Source organism: Serinus canaria, chromosome 1A (genome assembly GCF_022539315.1).
Source record: "Serinus canaria isolate serCan28SL12 chromosome 1A, serCan2020, whole genome shotgun sequence".
Taxonomy (NCBI): Eukaryota; Metazoa; Chordata; class Aves; order Passeriformes; family Fringillidae; genus Serinus; species Serinus canaria.
Window position 1 is genome coordinate 45346363 of NC_066314.1, and position 16486 is coordinate 45362848.

The 16486-nt window shown below is 34.1% G+C and overlaps 1 protein-coding gene across 1 annotated transcript in view; it reads right to left on the bottom strand.

The window, feature by feature from the left end:
• ANKS1B (ankyrin repeat and sterile alpha motif domain containing 1B) overlaps window positions 1–16486 on the bottom strand; it is a 410803-nt gene that overhangs the window by 348071 nt on the left and 46246 nt on the right. Inside the window, exons 2-4 of the mRNA XM_050969884.1 lie at window positions 14957–15037; window positions 11180–11336; window positions 2449–2745 (exon numbers count right to left, since the gene is read on the bottom strand). Coding sequence (XP_050825841.1) covers window positions 2449–2745; window positions 11180–11336; window positions 14957–15037 — 535 coding nt within the window. The remainder of the gene's footprint in view (window positions 1–2448; window positions 2746–11179; window positions 11337–14956; window positions 15038–16486) is intronic.

The following is a 16486-nucleotide window of genomic DNA, read 5'->3' on the forward strand; positions in this document are numbered from 1 at the left end:
GTGATGCAGATCAATTTAATTAATAACAAAATAGTTGAGTTCAGTTTTAAGTGACAGGCTGATATTTTGTGTTCTCCTCAGTTTTATAAGCTGCCAGTAATCATCAACAGAATTTTTCAGAGGCTATAGAAGTATTCATTTAATAAGCCAAATTACCAATATGTTAAGTTGCTGAATGAAAAGGAACATATTGATAGAGAATCTGTATACCATCAAGAAAATAAATAAATTATATTTCCTTATGGCAAGTGGGACAAAACCCCTAAGAAACAAGACAACCTAGTGGAAAAAAAAATATCTCTGCCTCTGAATAATACAAAAAAAATTTATAAGAACATAAATCACTTAAAAGCAATTAGTATAAAAAAATATAAAACAAGTAAGCCCTATAATTTTATTGTAGATGTCAAAGAGATCACCATTACTAAAAAAAAAATCTTTCACTTCTTAAAAGATTCCGGCCACTGTATTTTTTAAAGTCTAGTGAAAATTTTAGTATAACTATAGATAAAAATGGCTTAGGAGAATTCACAGTAGTGCTAAAATTATCTAGATTACATAAGAGGAAGAACACATTTCATAAAATCATTGTGTAATATTTTGCCCTCATGTAACCATCAGTTTGTAAGTTGCCATGACAGAGACTATTTTCCTTCAATTATTCTATTTCTTAAATATAAATTCAGGCACCAGTTTCTTTCTGAATTTTTCCTCATTCTTTTGCTAGAGATAAAATAGAAATTATACATTCAAAAATATGGATTTGAAAGTTCAGTGTTGCTGTAGCATTAGACTTTTCTAAATTATTGAAGATGTAGTAAATAGCAAAGGCAAGAAAAAATGAGCAACAGATATTAACCTTTGCAAGTGTCTCTTTTTCTAGTAAGGAAAATCATAATCAAATTAAATTGAAAGCTTGATTGGCAACAAATTCACAGGCAACAAATCACACAAAAATGTTTCACCTTAACAGTTTGAAGCAAGAATCAACACTAATCCAAAACATGCAAGAAGTAATAAAAGTAGTAAAACAATTTTACCACATTTTTCTATGGAAGGCACTTGAGAATATCCACTTCTAATCTTAAAAAAACACTAATATTTTCTGATTTGCTTTGTTGTTTTTTTTTTAATCTATCTTTTCTTCCCCTCTTCACATTCTTTTTCTCAAAAGTTGAAAAAAATGATCTTGATGGAAGAATCCAAAAATAAAAGTGTATGGAATCCAGGTCCAATCTTTCTATATAAAAGGGAATTTTGTGTATAAAGGAGCTTCATTAAATGCACCTAAAGTTTAAAATGGATAAAAATTTTAATAAAGCTTAGACAAAGTCTGCAAGATTTGTTCACAGATTCACAGAATCTTCTGAGTTGGAAGTGACCCAGAAGGATCAAGTCGAACTCTTAAGTGAATGGGCCATAGAGAGATTGAACCCACAACTTTGGTGTTTTTATCAGCAGGCTCTAACCAACTGCTAAGTGGTAGAGAATGTCTGAATATGACTGTAAAGTAAATGTAATTAAGTTTGGTTGGTTGCTTGCTTTACCTGAAAATAGATATAAATCTGAAACAACCTCAATTCAAAGCATATTTTCTACAGTGAGAGAGAGACAGCAAGGAAGTTACTCCATTTATGAAAATTTAATCCACAACAAACACAGTGCCATCAATCAAATCAAGTGAAATCATAGGATTGAGGCAACATTTCAGAACATATAACAGAATCCAGTCCTCCGTAGTTAAAAGGCCTGGACACCTTCCAGTACAAAGAATTGAACAGAAAATTCACTTCTGCTGTACCTTGTGTCTCTCCCCATCTACGTCTATTTTATTTAAAGTTACTTCTTTAACATCCTTATAACTTACTGTGCATAAAACTAGATGCACAGAAGAGCTGACAGGTTGGAGACAGTAGCTGGGAGAGTGTATTGCTATGGAATTTTCTCTTAGATTTAGACAAGTCTTTAGAAATGCAGAAAACCAAAATTGTTATTAGTAACTTGAGCTTAGAATGGAATAATTACAAGAAAATGAGCACTCAATGAAATGCTGTTTTAGATTGGCCATAGCTCTAGAAAATCAGCTTACAACCTTTACAGCCACTGCTGTAGAAAATATATTTATACACACCTACATGAATGGTTGATATGATTTGTGTATCTACTTGCTTCAAGACAACATTAAAACATGCGTTCAGCTTTGAAGATATGTATCTTCCTTGAGTTATCCCTTTTAACACATTGTTTGAGTTTGAATAATAAATAAAGCTGTGTTATATATCACCCTGCATTATTTCTAACAAAGTAATTGCAAGTGCACTTTAAGAAAAAATGCAAGAAGTAATTTCATTTAAATCATAGTCTAATGGAGGGGGAAGGAAGGAAAGGAAGGAAAGGGAGGGAGGAAGGAAGGGAGGGAAGAAGGGAAGGCAGGAATTACACACTAACTTGGCAGCTGACATCCATTCCAGCCTCCAGAAGCACCTGCACGACAGCTTTGTGGCCATTACGAGCAGCAAGATGCAAGGGAGTGTGTTTCCTTGTGTTGCAGTTCATCAGATTGGGATAGGCTTTGATGATCATTTTCACAACGCGCAGACGGCCATAAAGAGCTGCCAGATCCAGAGGTGTTTCCAGTTTGTTGTTTCTTATTGTGGGGTCTGTCAGCTCTTCTAGCAGAACAGCAACAACTTCTGAATGACCATACTGGGCTGCACAATGCAGTGCTGTTTCATTTTCATTGTTCTGTTAAAAAAAACCCAAAAGGTTCAGAAATTCGTGTTTAATTCACAACAAAAATGCTCAGCTTCTATAAATTGCTTCCATGAGATCACTACAGAGGCAGAGTTTGTAGTATAATGTATGGTAATATATGTTAAATGCTTCAAAATTACTCCACTGAAATTTTAATAATAACACATTAATACTTCAGCTTGCTGCTCTCAAGCAGATGAGCTCCCCATGTGTCACCATTGCTCCCAATCCATTTTAACAACATGCTCCTCAAAACCTTGCAGCTCATAATATGCCAAAATCTGTAACCTTCTTTGATTCAACTGTTCCTGAAATTATGATTGAGTCCTTCTCTTAAAAATACTCTGACAGTGAAGTCTCTCTTCTTGATTTTGCTGGTTTTATACCATAGCAGTTTATTATTAGAGAAATGGAATTATGGAGTAAAACTGTGCAAATGTATCAGGCACAAGGTTAGTTTCATGTATCACTATAAAAAGTTACCATCCAGACAACAATTAAAACTCTGAAGAAGATAAAATTGCACCTATACAAAGACATAGCAAATCATTTAAGCAGTTGGTCTTGTCAGGAGTCCAGAAACAGGTATCTATGTGTTTTAGGGCATATCAGTATGCATTTGTTCACAAACCTATATGCAAATAGGTTTTTGCTTTATAAAGCAATGGCCTCCAAGTGTTTCCCAAAATATTACTCAATAAACTTAATAATAAATATTGAGAATAAGCATTATATTTTTAATTGTTTCCTTCCAATTTTGTCTGTATACTTGCAACACCAAAGAGACAAATAACTTCAGGCAAAGGAAATAGTTTATCAAGCTCTCTGAATTCTATATGACATCTATATTATTAATATATCATGTGCAGACTTTCCAAAGCTTTAAAAAACACTAGACGCTGTAAATTGTAGAAGTATTTACATTGACTGCCTCTTCTAATAAATTATTTATAAAATGCTGTGACAGTTTAGGAATGCTGTAAAAGTACAAAATCAATAAGCTAATGTGCTATATAAAAAGATTAGGATTAATGTAGATTCAGAAAAGATACTAAAGAAGGGTAGAGATATCATTCTAAAGGAAGAAAGAGTGGCAAATTTGAATCCATAGTTCTATTTTTCAAGGAGACAGCTAAAGTTCAGGCAACAGAGAACTGAAAATAGAAAAAAAAAAACAATTGTCTTTTAAGAGACAGAAGGAGTCAGAGTGGATTCAGGATTCAGTGAAAGGAGGCTTTGGACACTTACTCGAAAGCTAGCAAGGATAATAATATTCATGGGGCACAGTAAAAACTAGAAAGGAGGAAAAGGGAAGTTTTTTTTTTGTTTTTTTTTGGTAATGATGTTTCTTATTCTGTAACCAAGAACTCAACTCTTGGGTTTGTGGTTTAACAACATTGCTGTCATTTTCATCTCCTGCAATCTAAGATGACTCAGGTGAACTTGGGAAACAGAAGAAAGATCAAAACATTCAGGTAAATCAATGCTGTAGTCAAACTCATGGGTGTCTGCAACACCACAGAAGATCTGAGAGACTGGAGTGTGTTTCCTGCTAAACTGCAACACAGAGGCTGCAGAAGATCCAGGTGGAGAAGCTTCCACTGGCAGACATGGCTTGATGCCTTGTAAGTATTTAAACCATTGTGCATCATTCAGACCACCATGTGGGCTTTCTTTATTACACAGACCAGAATTTCAGATTGAAATATATATATACTGTCACAATACTACTCTGCTGCAATGTTCTACCAACTACCTGAAACAAGCTTTTTGTGCTCTAGGGACTCCTAATACATCTTTAAATAGGACTGAGCAAAGCAATTTTCTTATGTACAATTGTATGCCCACAAATCACAAGCACAGTTTCTTAAAATAAATTTTTAAATTTTCAATATTTCATGGACAGCTAGATGAACAGGCAATTGCAGGCTGATTTTGTACACAATTAAATATGAACATCAGATAATTGCACACAAAATGGACAGTCATGGTAATTTTTGCCTACAGTTACTGTATTCATATGTCCAATGGACATAGTTACACCAAGAATTTATATGTATAACTATATTGGCATTCTGGGAGGCAAATAACAAAATACATGTTTACAATTAAGCACCTGTCCAATATCTGCTTATGTCTGAGGGCTTTTTCAAGAACTTATGGAAGTACTAATTGAACTATTTCAAATCTTGTGCCAACGATGCTCATATTGTAGCTGAAAAGTATTCTGAGTAAATTTTCAAAGAAACAAAAATTAATTTTACTGTGGGCCTTTTCTCAAAATGTGATAAACAGATACAGACACATAGAGATCAAACAGTACAAGTCCCTGCTGCTGAGCAGCAAACTGGAATTTTCTCCCTCTGAATAAAGAATATCCAGATGAATTTTTATACAAAGCCATATTGAAAAGAAAAGGTACATTTTAAAACAGCCTGATGCACAAAAGCAAAGTAACAAAATGTTATTATTTTCAGATGTATATTGTTGAACATTTTCCTCTGTTTTTATTTGCCAAATAAAAGCTACATTTCAGTTCACGAGCAATTGAACTACTAAAAAAGTATAAAGAGCTACATATCACTGAAATAAAGCAGAAGAATGCAACCTGGGCAATCATGGTAATTAAATTACCTACATATATGCCCTCAGAACAAGCATTGCACATATTGTGTTATCAGAGGTGAGAGGTACTACCTAATTTAAACTTGATCATAAAACATTCTTCCTTCTTTAAAATGCAAATTAATCTTTTCAATTCAGGTAGAGAAGACAAAATTATTTTTAACCTTCAAAGAGTAAATTAAAACTTATTTAACTGCCCTCTAAATTCATCTACTTTGACAATTTAGTACTACTTATGTAAATCAGCTTAGAACGGAAAGGAGAGGAGACTATTGATTTTAAGGTAGTTTGTCTTCATATCTCCAAAGTCACACACTGTTTTGAAGCAATATTTTTAAAATGAAAAAAAAAAATCGTCAAGAAATTGGCAATGATTTAGTGCTGTTGCCTGTATTTTCAGTTCCAAGCATAAACAATTGTTTCTGGAGTACAGAAAGTTTTTGTGTTCACAGTCATTGCAATGAGCAGGTGATCTGCTAAAAAATATCAGCAAGCAAATTACCATTCTGTAATTAGAGCTTCAAATTTGATATCCAAGGGCTAAATAATACATCTAGTGCTGAAGAAAAAGACTAGAATCCTTGCAGAGATTTTAGATACTTCATGATATGTTAGCAACTACAAGACAGATTCTACACCTGAATGGTTCTAGAAAAAGAAAGATCGAGAAATAAGAACCAAGAGAAGACATACAAAATGTAAGGTAAAAAGAGTAGACCAATACAATGCAAACACAGTATTTTAAAAAAAGTCTCTAATATTCACAAAGAATAATATTTTTGTCAAGTAGTTACTCTTATGGTCAAAAGGACCTCGTTCAGAAATAAGGACAGCATTCCATGATTCAGCTTTTAACCTTTTTGAATTTTCTTCATCATTTGTTTCAAGTGTTATTTCATGGGCAAGATCCTGACCTTTTGTAGCTTTTCTCTGAATCTTTTCTCTTCCACATACAGCCAGAGCTCAGGCTGAACTGTGCCTTCACAGCCCTGCATCTCATCAGAGTTTGCAGGCTGTGCTACTTCATTTAGCTGCTAAGGAGGTGTGCCACTGCAAAATGTACAATATATCTTGAGGTCTATTCATTAGAGGGCAGATTAGCAAATACATTATAGAGACAGTTATTGTAGCTTGGCACTCTGATAGTGAAGAAGTACAGGAAGTATCAAGAGAATGAATGGCTATCATGAATATTAGATAGGCCCTTGTGAAGCCACTATTAAACTGTGGGTAAATTCAGGACATTTATTGTCTAGTTGTGAAGTCCTTTTTTTTTTTTTTGCCAAGCAAGTTTTAAATCTCCTAAAGTCCACGCAAGTACTGCACAAGCAAAAATAACTCAAGTACTGATTTAACAGACCTTTCCAAAGGATGCTCAATTCCTTTTCTTATCAAAGTGTTTTGATGCTGAACTTGAAAAAGGAGACTTCCTAAATCACTGAGTCATTTCTTTGTCACATAATCCCAAAGTAAAGTAAGTGAACAGGAAATTTTTTATTAAAAGCTTTTTGCTATTTCTCAGTTATGATATGAGAATGTAAGTTTAAAGAAGGAGGGAACAATGGGAGATTCTGGTGGGAGATGGTGATAACACCTATCTATATGCTGATTAGAGATAGTCAACTAGAAGAAAAACAATACAAAAATAAGGCTTTAATAACTAAATAATTAAATAGAGACAAAAGGAGTGAAAAAAACATATACAAGACAGAGAAAGGAATGACCACAGGATGGTTTTACTTTATGTATTAAATCAGTAAGACAGTTTCCTGAGAAGTTCCACCAAGAAGTTATTAACTCTGAAAAAATAAAGGAAGTTTGTCTGCAAGTTACTCAGTGTGAATTTACATCAAATCTACTGACTTCCCATTGAAATTCACTTTTACTTACGTAAACATGATAAAAAAGTAATGTAATATGGTTGACTACTTTGAAAAAGCTTTTCTTCCAATTTATTGCTGCAATTGGCTTAATCAGAAAGATTTTTTCTCCTTCGAAAGAAAGTATAGTAAGAGCTGCAAGAGAGACTCTGAAATTCATATACTAGTATCAAATTAATTGAGGGGCAAAATAAAATAATGTAAAAGAATTTGAAAAATACTGGGTTTGCAGGCTGTTTTGGAACTGATTTGAACTTATGGAAGCCCATGAGGTGTCACTGAGAGAAGTCTGTGTTTCATTTGGATAATTTGAAAAGTTCACAAATATGTTAAAATTTAGGTGTTTACATCATATGAATGCATCCTGAACTCCTTTTCTTCAACTTCAGAAGAACTGTTGAATAGTTTTAGAGAAATGCGGATGGGCTTTGTGGCCATTACAAATTGATGCACAGGCAAATTCTACAGCACACTGAATCCATACAAATTTCAGAAGTGTTCACATTTTTTCCTGTAAATTTTTCACAATTCATATTCTGTATATTTATGATTGGAATATATTTTATTCATATTTAAAAAGGCATATTTATATTTATCCCTGATGTTATATTCACATTTTTCCTGAAAAAAGCCAAACACTGCATATTGACCTGTATGTGGCTGTTATTTATTAACCATTTTTTTAGATTTGTATTTGTTATCAATTATGCAATTTTATGCTGAAAGTTGCCACAATAAATGATTTAGCTATCCAGATGTGTTTTACAGAAATAAACTGTAAGTAGTTTGCCTGTTAACAGCACACATTTTTATTTTATTATCAATTAACAAATCTTCATCTCACACTATTTTAATTCAGTTTGTAATTTACATAATTTAAAATCTTTATCAATGAAGTTAAACACTTACATTTTTGCAGTGTCACCACATTTTGTGGTTTATAACATACACCATGCCTGTCAACTAAGACTCCTACATTAAACAGTGATAGAATTCTTTATACATAATTGTTATGCTCTAACCATTCTCTGTGTGTAGAGCTGCCAGTCTATATTCCACCACCCCCATAACATAATTGTCATTTAACTGTTTGTCTCTTTACTGTTTGTTCCAATTTTATGTAATAGGAACAGCAGGGGGCATTCAGAGCTTTAGATGCTGAATATGGTTGCATATGATGCTATCATGCTACCTAACGGCATTTTGAAAGTGTAGAATGCAGTTTGATCAATTTACAATACACCATATAAAATCCATTCTTTCATCTATTATACATTTATGCATTGTGAATTTGTCATTTATTTCTTTGTTCAGTCATCCATTGCTTTCCCATAAGTTTTTAGAAGCATTTCTTTCACATAGAATTTCAATCAGATAAATGAAAACAAAAACACGTTAAAATTAGTTGCAATAATTTTTAAATCATGAAAAAAAATTTTTCTTAAAATGCAAACAATTACATCTTAATGTGATCCTTGGGAAAAAAAAAAAAAAAAAAAACAAAAAACACCACCACCAAAAAAAAAAACAGAGGAGAAGTCTGACTTGAGTGCCCTATTTGCTGTGCTGAAAAATTGTTATGAAAAATGGCTGTCTTTGTCTCCAGATCTGAGAAGAAGAAGCAAAGAAAAGTAGTCCAGGATTTCTTACAAGCTATAGCTTCAGCTCCAGAGAGAAGTTAATAGAGCATTGAGGAGTCACCTGCCTTGCAGAGCCGGTCTGCAAATAAGCAAAAGCCTCAGAATCCCAGAGGCTGATGGGAATGCACAACAGGTAGGAGGGTGAGGATGCCTCTCCGGTGTTTTTTGAGGATACATGGGTGGAGGTGGCTCTGTAACAACATGGCATTCCCTCTTGGTAGGATACAGAGGATATTCTCCTGCACAGAGTGCTAATTAGCAAGGGGAGGCAGGTGCCAGCAAAGTAATCCACATACTAAACCTGGCCACTGTCTGGAGAAGAACACCAGGGAATTTACAAGGCCAGAAAAACTCTGTATACATGAGTTAACTTCAAAGTTTAATATGATCATATGATTTACTTAAAAGACTTAAGATGCAACATTTCTCGTGAGGATTGCTCACACATTTCCTATTATAAGGTTTTTGGGTTAAATGCATAAACAGGAGGACATCTGAGGACCTTTTTTGTCAGTGGGGTTTAGAAGTATCAGCTGTATCCCTGCTTATTTGCTCCAGTGATCAAACCAGATACAGCACAACTAAAGAAGTCTTGACAATATTCAAGAAGGCTGGGGGTATATGTAGGATTGGGGAGAAGTAGGTTTGAATTTATATTTCTCTTTCTGATCATACTGAAATATCTGATCATACTGAAATATCTTTTTGACTCTCACCCTCTCAGAAGATCCTACTCAGCTTCCAGTATTCTGTCAGTAGAACATACATAATGTCTCGAAGCAAATGTGTGACACACGATTCAATAGCTGCTTTTTGTTTTGTTGCATAAATAAATCTGAAAAAAAACCCTCTCCTTGACAAAAGGTAATCCTACAGTTCAAATCGTTTCAATTCTACATAAAACAACCGATGAGAATGAGAAAGTTGGAGAATTGCATTAATCTGAAATCACAAAATGACAAATTTTTGAGTATCATTTTTGTCTTGAATGTGCCAAAGTATTACAGGATATCTCAGAAGACTCTCACATATTATATTACTTTACTTCCCTATATTTCCTGCACTAATACTTGATATTCATATCTTAGTTATTGTATGGATTCCAATGGCTAGGTGTATAACCTGATAACAAATAGATTACTCAAAGCATGGTGTTTTGAGTGTTTGTAATCCAGGTCTCACATTTCTTATCTTCTCACAGTTTGCCTTTGGGCCACACTACTGCAGGCACGGAAAGAATAATTAATTTGTAAGACTGCACTTTGCCATTTGAGGTGCTGCGGGGTGCCAGGTGGGACCATACCTGGACTTCACCACTCACTCCACAAGGACCCGGAAATTCTGAGCCCCCTCTGTCACACTCTCAGGCCCATGCAGATGTCTCATTTGCTGCAGGGTCTCAGAAGATACTGAATTTCTGAGTGTGAACAGTTGAATCCCTCTTTTAGTCATCTGCTCCTGCGATTGCACAGCCCAGACCTCTGTGGAACCAAAAGGTGCAAATGCAGGCAATGTAGATCTGAATTAGGAGCTGACTCCCACCTTCACATTCCAAGTCTCTGACTACCCTGGCAAATGCAATTGCTTAATGGTTACTATCTGCATTTCATAGCCTACTTCCAGTTCTTAAGCAGCTCAGCCTTGATGGCGTCCAATTTTAATCAGCTTCTTTCTATTTCTAAATACTAATCCTATGAATGGACCTCGAAAGAATATAAAGAATAAAAACAGAAGGTGTACCATATGTCTGACAGCAGAATGCAACATGCTTATACTGCCCTTACACACTATAATATTCATAATTTTTTCTTGGTCTTTTTATGTGTCCTTTCTGCTGCATGTGCATCATGCAGTCCATCTGGTTTGCCATTTACCTCTGCATATCCGATTTTTTACAGTACTCTTAAAATATAACAAGGACAATAATTTTATCTCAAAGATTTTCAGGAACTTATTATCTCATAGAGTAAAAATATGTTTGTGCAAATTTACAACCATACAGAAAGAGGCAAAAGTTAGAGTATGTCTTCATGTGATTTTTCAAAAACAAACAGAAGGTTCCTGCATACTTTTTAAATTTAATATTCTATAAGTCAATGCTTATTCCAAAGAAAGGTATCTGGTATGCTTATAATGGAAGATTTTATCAATCTTGGAGAAGAAATTACTGAAACAATGGAAAATAGACTTTTAAAAATTTGTCTGTAAATTGGTCATACCCAAAGAATATGTGGTGGGGTTTTTTCTGATGATACACATAAATATTTTTTATCACTTCACCTGTTCATTCACTCTGGAGTGTGATGGTCCATGATGGATGAGAATCTTCACAATATCTACATCTCCTCTCCAAGCAGCCAAGTGAATAGGAAAGTAACCTTTATTATCTGCTACATTGGTTGATGCTTCATACTGAAGTAATTTGAGAACTATATCCCTGGAAAACAGGAGGTAAATCTCAAAATCAACAGGAAGCTAATTTTATTATGTTTTTACATGAACATACATTGACCAATATTTTTATCCTGGAAAATAGAAAAAAACCCAAACCCGTACTTCAAGCAAAGCAGCTACAAAAAGTGAAGAGAAATAATTTCTGAACATAAAATAGATAGTGAAACATAGACAAAAAGCTATTAATTGTAATGATTCTTACTTATGAATACCATCAAAAATATTATCATCAGCTCTCTGAATCTGTTTCTTTCAACAGGATCACCTGGCCACAGAATCCTTTTTAGAATTTGCCTGTACAGAACATGTGTGTGTCCCTCAAGGCACTAAAGCAGAGAAGTACTCCTGTCCCCATCACTGCTGAACTCTGGAGGCAGGATGACAAGAGGATAGTTTGATGGACACTATTACTTAAGCCTTACAGTAAGAAATGTCTTTCCTCTTCTTTAAGGCATTATATCACAGATAGGGAAAGTTAGTGATGATTTAGCTAGATATATGAAATAACTTCTTCTTCGTATAACTTCTACTAAATACCTGCTATTCTCATTTCCCACATTCAGCTGCCTTGTAGCAGTGAGGGGGAAAGTGACTTATTACCATTTTAATTCTCTTTATATTCCTTTTGGCGTGGCTTATCATACATTAAGTGAAAGATTAGCATAAATTGGTATATTGCATCCCTGATTTTTAAGCAGTCTCCTGTACTTAACTTCAAAAGCTGAACTAAAAATCAGCTGTGTGGTATGATAACATTACCAATATGTCAGAAAGTAAATAAATTCTGCCTTGCTGCTGCATTTGTAGTCTTATAGTTTGACACAGTCTGGCTTCCTTAGTTATTAAGCTAAGAGAATCTATGATCCAGTGTGGGCAACTCTATGCACACTTTCTACAGATATGGAAACACTGATTTGGCTCAAAAAAATCAGTGAGAGGAAGGAGCTTGATGTAGCCTATGCTATGACAAAAAAATGACTACAAACTGACTACAAATTAAGATAAATCTAAGAAGATAAATCTAAGGCCATTGATCTTCCAACCTTGATAGAACCATATTTAATTGCAAATTGAAAGAAAAGTGTGGTGAGTTATGAGGGAATATATCCAGCTCAAAAGAAACTGCCAGTTGACTTCAAAAGATACTGGAGTCATAACATCTAAGCTTTGAAGAAAATTTAAGCTGGATTTTGGTTAATCCTGACAGGGTCAAATGCCATGAGAACAGCCAAAAAAGAGCAGGTCCAGTACAGAAAGATTTCTGTTACACAAAAAGTTCCAGAACAGTGACTCCCGAGGGAAACTTTTTAGTACGTGTAAGGTTTGAGATACTTCCCATTAAATAATAGTTAGTTTTGTAGCAAATCATCCAATGAGATACACAACAGCTCCTTTGAAAGGAAAACCAAACAAAGGAGGCATCAACTGAACTAAGTGGAAAAAAATCAGAAGAAAAGCCCTGCACAGAGGAAACATACAGATTAAAAAACACAGGATTTTTGGGAATAGTCTATTGCGAGATTCAAGTTACAAAATAGAACATGCATCTCCTTCATCCTTCAAGAATGCCCTGACCCATCATGCTTATCTAGGGTGAGTCTTTTTTAGTCCTTTAGCAGAACTTTTTCATTTTGTACAAATACATTTCAGAGAGGAGGAGACAAAGTCCTTAGCCCAGTAACATTACTGGGCTAAGTGAAATTACTTAGAGAGACTGAGATTCCAGTGCCTGCCCCAGATATTATTTAATTACTTTGTAAAGCAGAATGGTTTCACAAAGAAAATGGTCCCACAATAACCAAGAAGGAGGACATTCATCACATTCAGTGATCAAGCAAGGATTTGAGCAATGGTGTCCAAGTATCCCAAATTCTTACTTTTCTTGAAAAACTCTGAAATCTCTCACATTCAACCTAGTGTAAAGTGGGAAAAGTTAAAATCCCAGAAGTTTTTAAAGGACAGGAACTTCTCCTAAGTGGGCGGATTCTTGTGTCAAATGATTGCATGTCATTTTGATTTTGAATATCAAGTCTGAAAACTCAGAGTGTAAAGTAATTTATTGGTTATTTGTAATGACTAACAAAATTAGAACCACCAGATGTCTGTCCAATTCCCTTGCTGGCCATTGCAGCAGGATCAGTAAAATGGCTTGGGTAATAGCAGGTCCTGAAACCCTCATGACTTATCACAAAATACTCATAATGTATTTCAGTTTACTTTAATACAACAAGGCATAGTTGTGATGCCAGTTACTGCTACTTATCCTGCTGAGAGTGTAAGGGGTCATGGCAGCCACCACTGGACTTGTCAAAGGCTGCAGTTTTATCTGCTGCTGTACATAAGTCCACATTTTTAAGTCCTCCCTGACCTTGGAATAAGTTTGTTCAATACTTTGCCTAATATCATGATTTGGCTTTTGTGTGTTTTGGGACTTTATATTGCTAGGATTCACCTGAACCTCTGATAGTTTCAGTATTTAATTTAATTTATATTACAGTGTTCGGTATTCAGCAATATTTTTAACTTTCTGTGTAACTATTAGTGTATTGCTAGTATTAAATACACTAATCCCAGTTTTCATCTATTTAAAATCAGCAATCTTTGCAAGCCAATGCGTGGGGTTTGGTCAGTCAAAAAATAGCAATAGCACAAGAAACAATCCATAAATCATGAACAAAAATGCTGAGTTTAACAGGCCATTTTAAGAACTTAGACCTAATTATAAGGAAATAAAAATATATTAATGGATGGTTCTGAACCTTCCTATGCAGCTGAAACTTTGGAAAATGCACAGTATCTAGTTCAAGAGTTTACTTTATCTATTTATTTTGAAAGAATATCTCATATTCATCAAAAGACTGATCCATCCTAAAGGAAACAGGCACCTTTCTAGAATACAATTGAAGACACATCCTAAAGTGTTAATTTTTCCATAGAATGATGCAAAAGTTTTGCAATGAGTAAGCTAGATAAATAATAGTTATATATCCATGTGTTATTTTACGGACGGTCCAAAATCATATTAAAATTCATGCTAATCACTCTTAATTCCACTGGGTTTGGATCAATTCCTTGTCTCCCACAGAGGAGTTAACCAAAGCTTTATGTCAAAACTTTCTTTAGTGAAAACACCCTTTTTTACCCCCCACTTTCAAGGGTATAATTACTAAATATTCTTTCCATGTTACTTTTGCTTTGATAATGATTAATCTCTACTTTCTTTGTTTCACAAAATTGCTTCCTGAAAGGTTCACACTCTACACATATGTGCATACATACAGAGATATAACACAATATTTTCTCTTGCAATGTAAACTACAGCCAATACTAGCAGCAACAATGCTCAATTTCCCCAAAACTGAGGTAGAATTTGGAAGAAACAGTATAGAATCAATAGCTTTCAAACTTCATTTAACATTTGTCATTACTACTTATTGATATGAGAGGGTCAAAACATCAATTAATATATTCCATTTGAAAGAAGCCTCTTTTAAAAAGTCAAGGTTTGCCAATTTTTGGTACAAATCTTAGAACTATGCTATATTTTCTTGCATTGCACATTTAAATATCATTCTACATAAAAACAAAATGTGAGGCACTTACTTGTGTCCATTTAAAGCTGCATGATGTAAAGCAGTATAACCTGAACTGTCAGTGCAGTTTATGTTTGGTCCTCGCCAGATGCTGCAAATAAAGAAAAACTTTGACGTTAATTTTTTGGCTTGGCAAGTACAGAAGTGTCAGAAATTTGGTCTACAAATAACTTGAAGATCTCTGCAACAAGTGTGATTAAACTTTAAGAGATTAATTACCTTGAAATAAAATTAAAACAGCAAGTGGCATCTTGATTTCAATATAATTTATTTATAAAAATAACTTTACACATCCATCTATATAAGAGTCATGAACTTTATGTAGGGCAGATTCAAAGACTAATAACAGAATAGTCATTTCAATTAGAACTGTTCTCCCTCTATTACTCTGGTAATTACACTGAGGTTATCATCTGATTTTGTACTACTTTTCCTCAAGTGTTCATGGTCTTTTAGGTCAGTAAGTCTAGAACCAAACAAACATCAGATTAGTGAGAACCAATCATATTGTTTAAAGGGGCAGAAAATTTGTTCTTTCTACTTAACTTAATACTTTAGCTCCCACTTTAGCTGATTATATTTTTAAATAGATATAATTTAAAATAAGTTAAGTTTTGTTATCTTGCTCTATTTTATAGACAACCTCATTACATGTCCTGCTTAACCAGTTTCACGATCTATTACAGGCTTTCCAAAAAACAGTAAAGGACATATTTTGTTTCAAAGTGGAAAACATGGCTGCTAATCTACCAAAACCAACAACAAAACAAAGCCCTGGAAATTGGATAACAGAGGTGTATTGAGAACCAGCAGGCTTTTTTATCTAACTGACCACATTTGAAAGTGATTGTATCCTTTATAGAAGCAATTTACTTTTCTGTAACAGTTTTCATCATTAGTATTAAAACTTCCAGAATACAATTGAGTCCTGAATTACAGTCTATATTCATTAGTTTCTAATACAGTGCTAAACAGTCACTAGCAAGCCACATTTCCCTTCACTTCATACATTAAAATTAAGTGCTGATGTTTAAAGAAAGTAATTTGAAGCTGCTAATAAATAAAAGTAATTTTTATGCTGTCATTTTTCATTATCTGCATCAGTAAAATGACATGTTATGCTTAACAAATGATTTTTAAGATTTACTATTGAATCTGCATTTTATTACCTATAAAATGGAATATACATATTTGTACATATATATATCCACAGCAGGGAATACTGATGGAGACTGGTCTCTTTTTCATTGTGTGTATTTGAATGACTCATTAGCTCATAAACTTAAGCAGTTGTTTTTCCACAAGTAATACTGTGTGCATACAGAATTATTTGTGGGAAACATTGTGTTCTGCACAGAGCATAATTCTACATAATGCTAGGTACCTTACCTCTCCCTGCAATTTAATTTCTTGGAAGAACAGGATTGAATTATTTTCTTGGGTGCAAAGAGGCATAAAAAAGTAACTTTTTAAAAAATCTGCTCAGACATCTACAGATGTTCTTTTGTACAGAAGGCAACTTTCAGATAAGAAAAGTCAT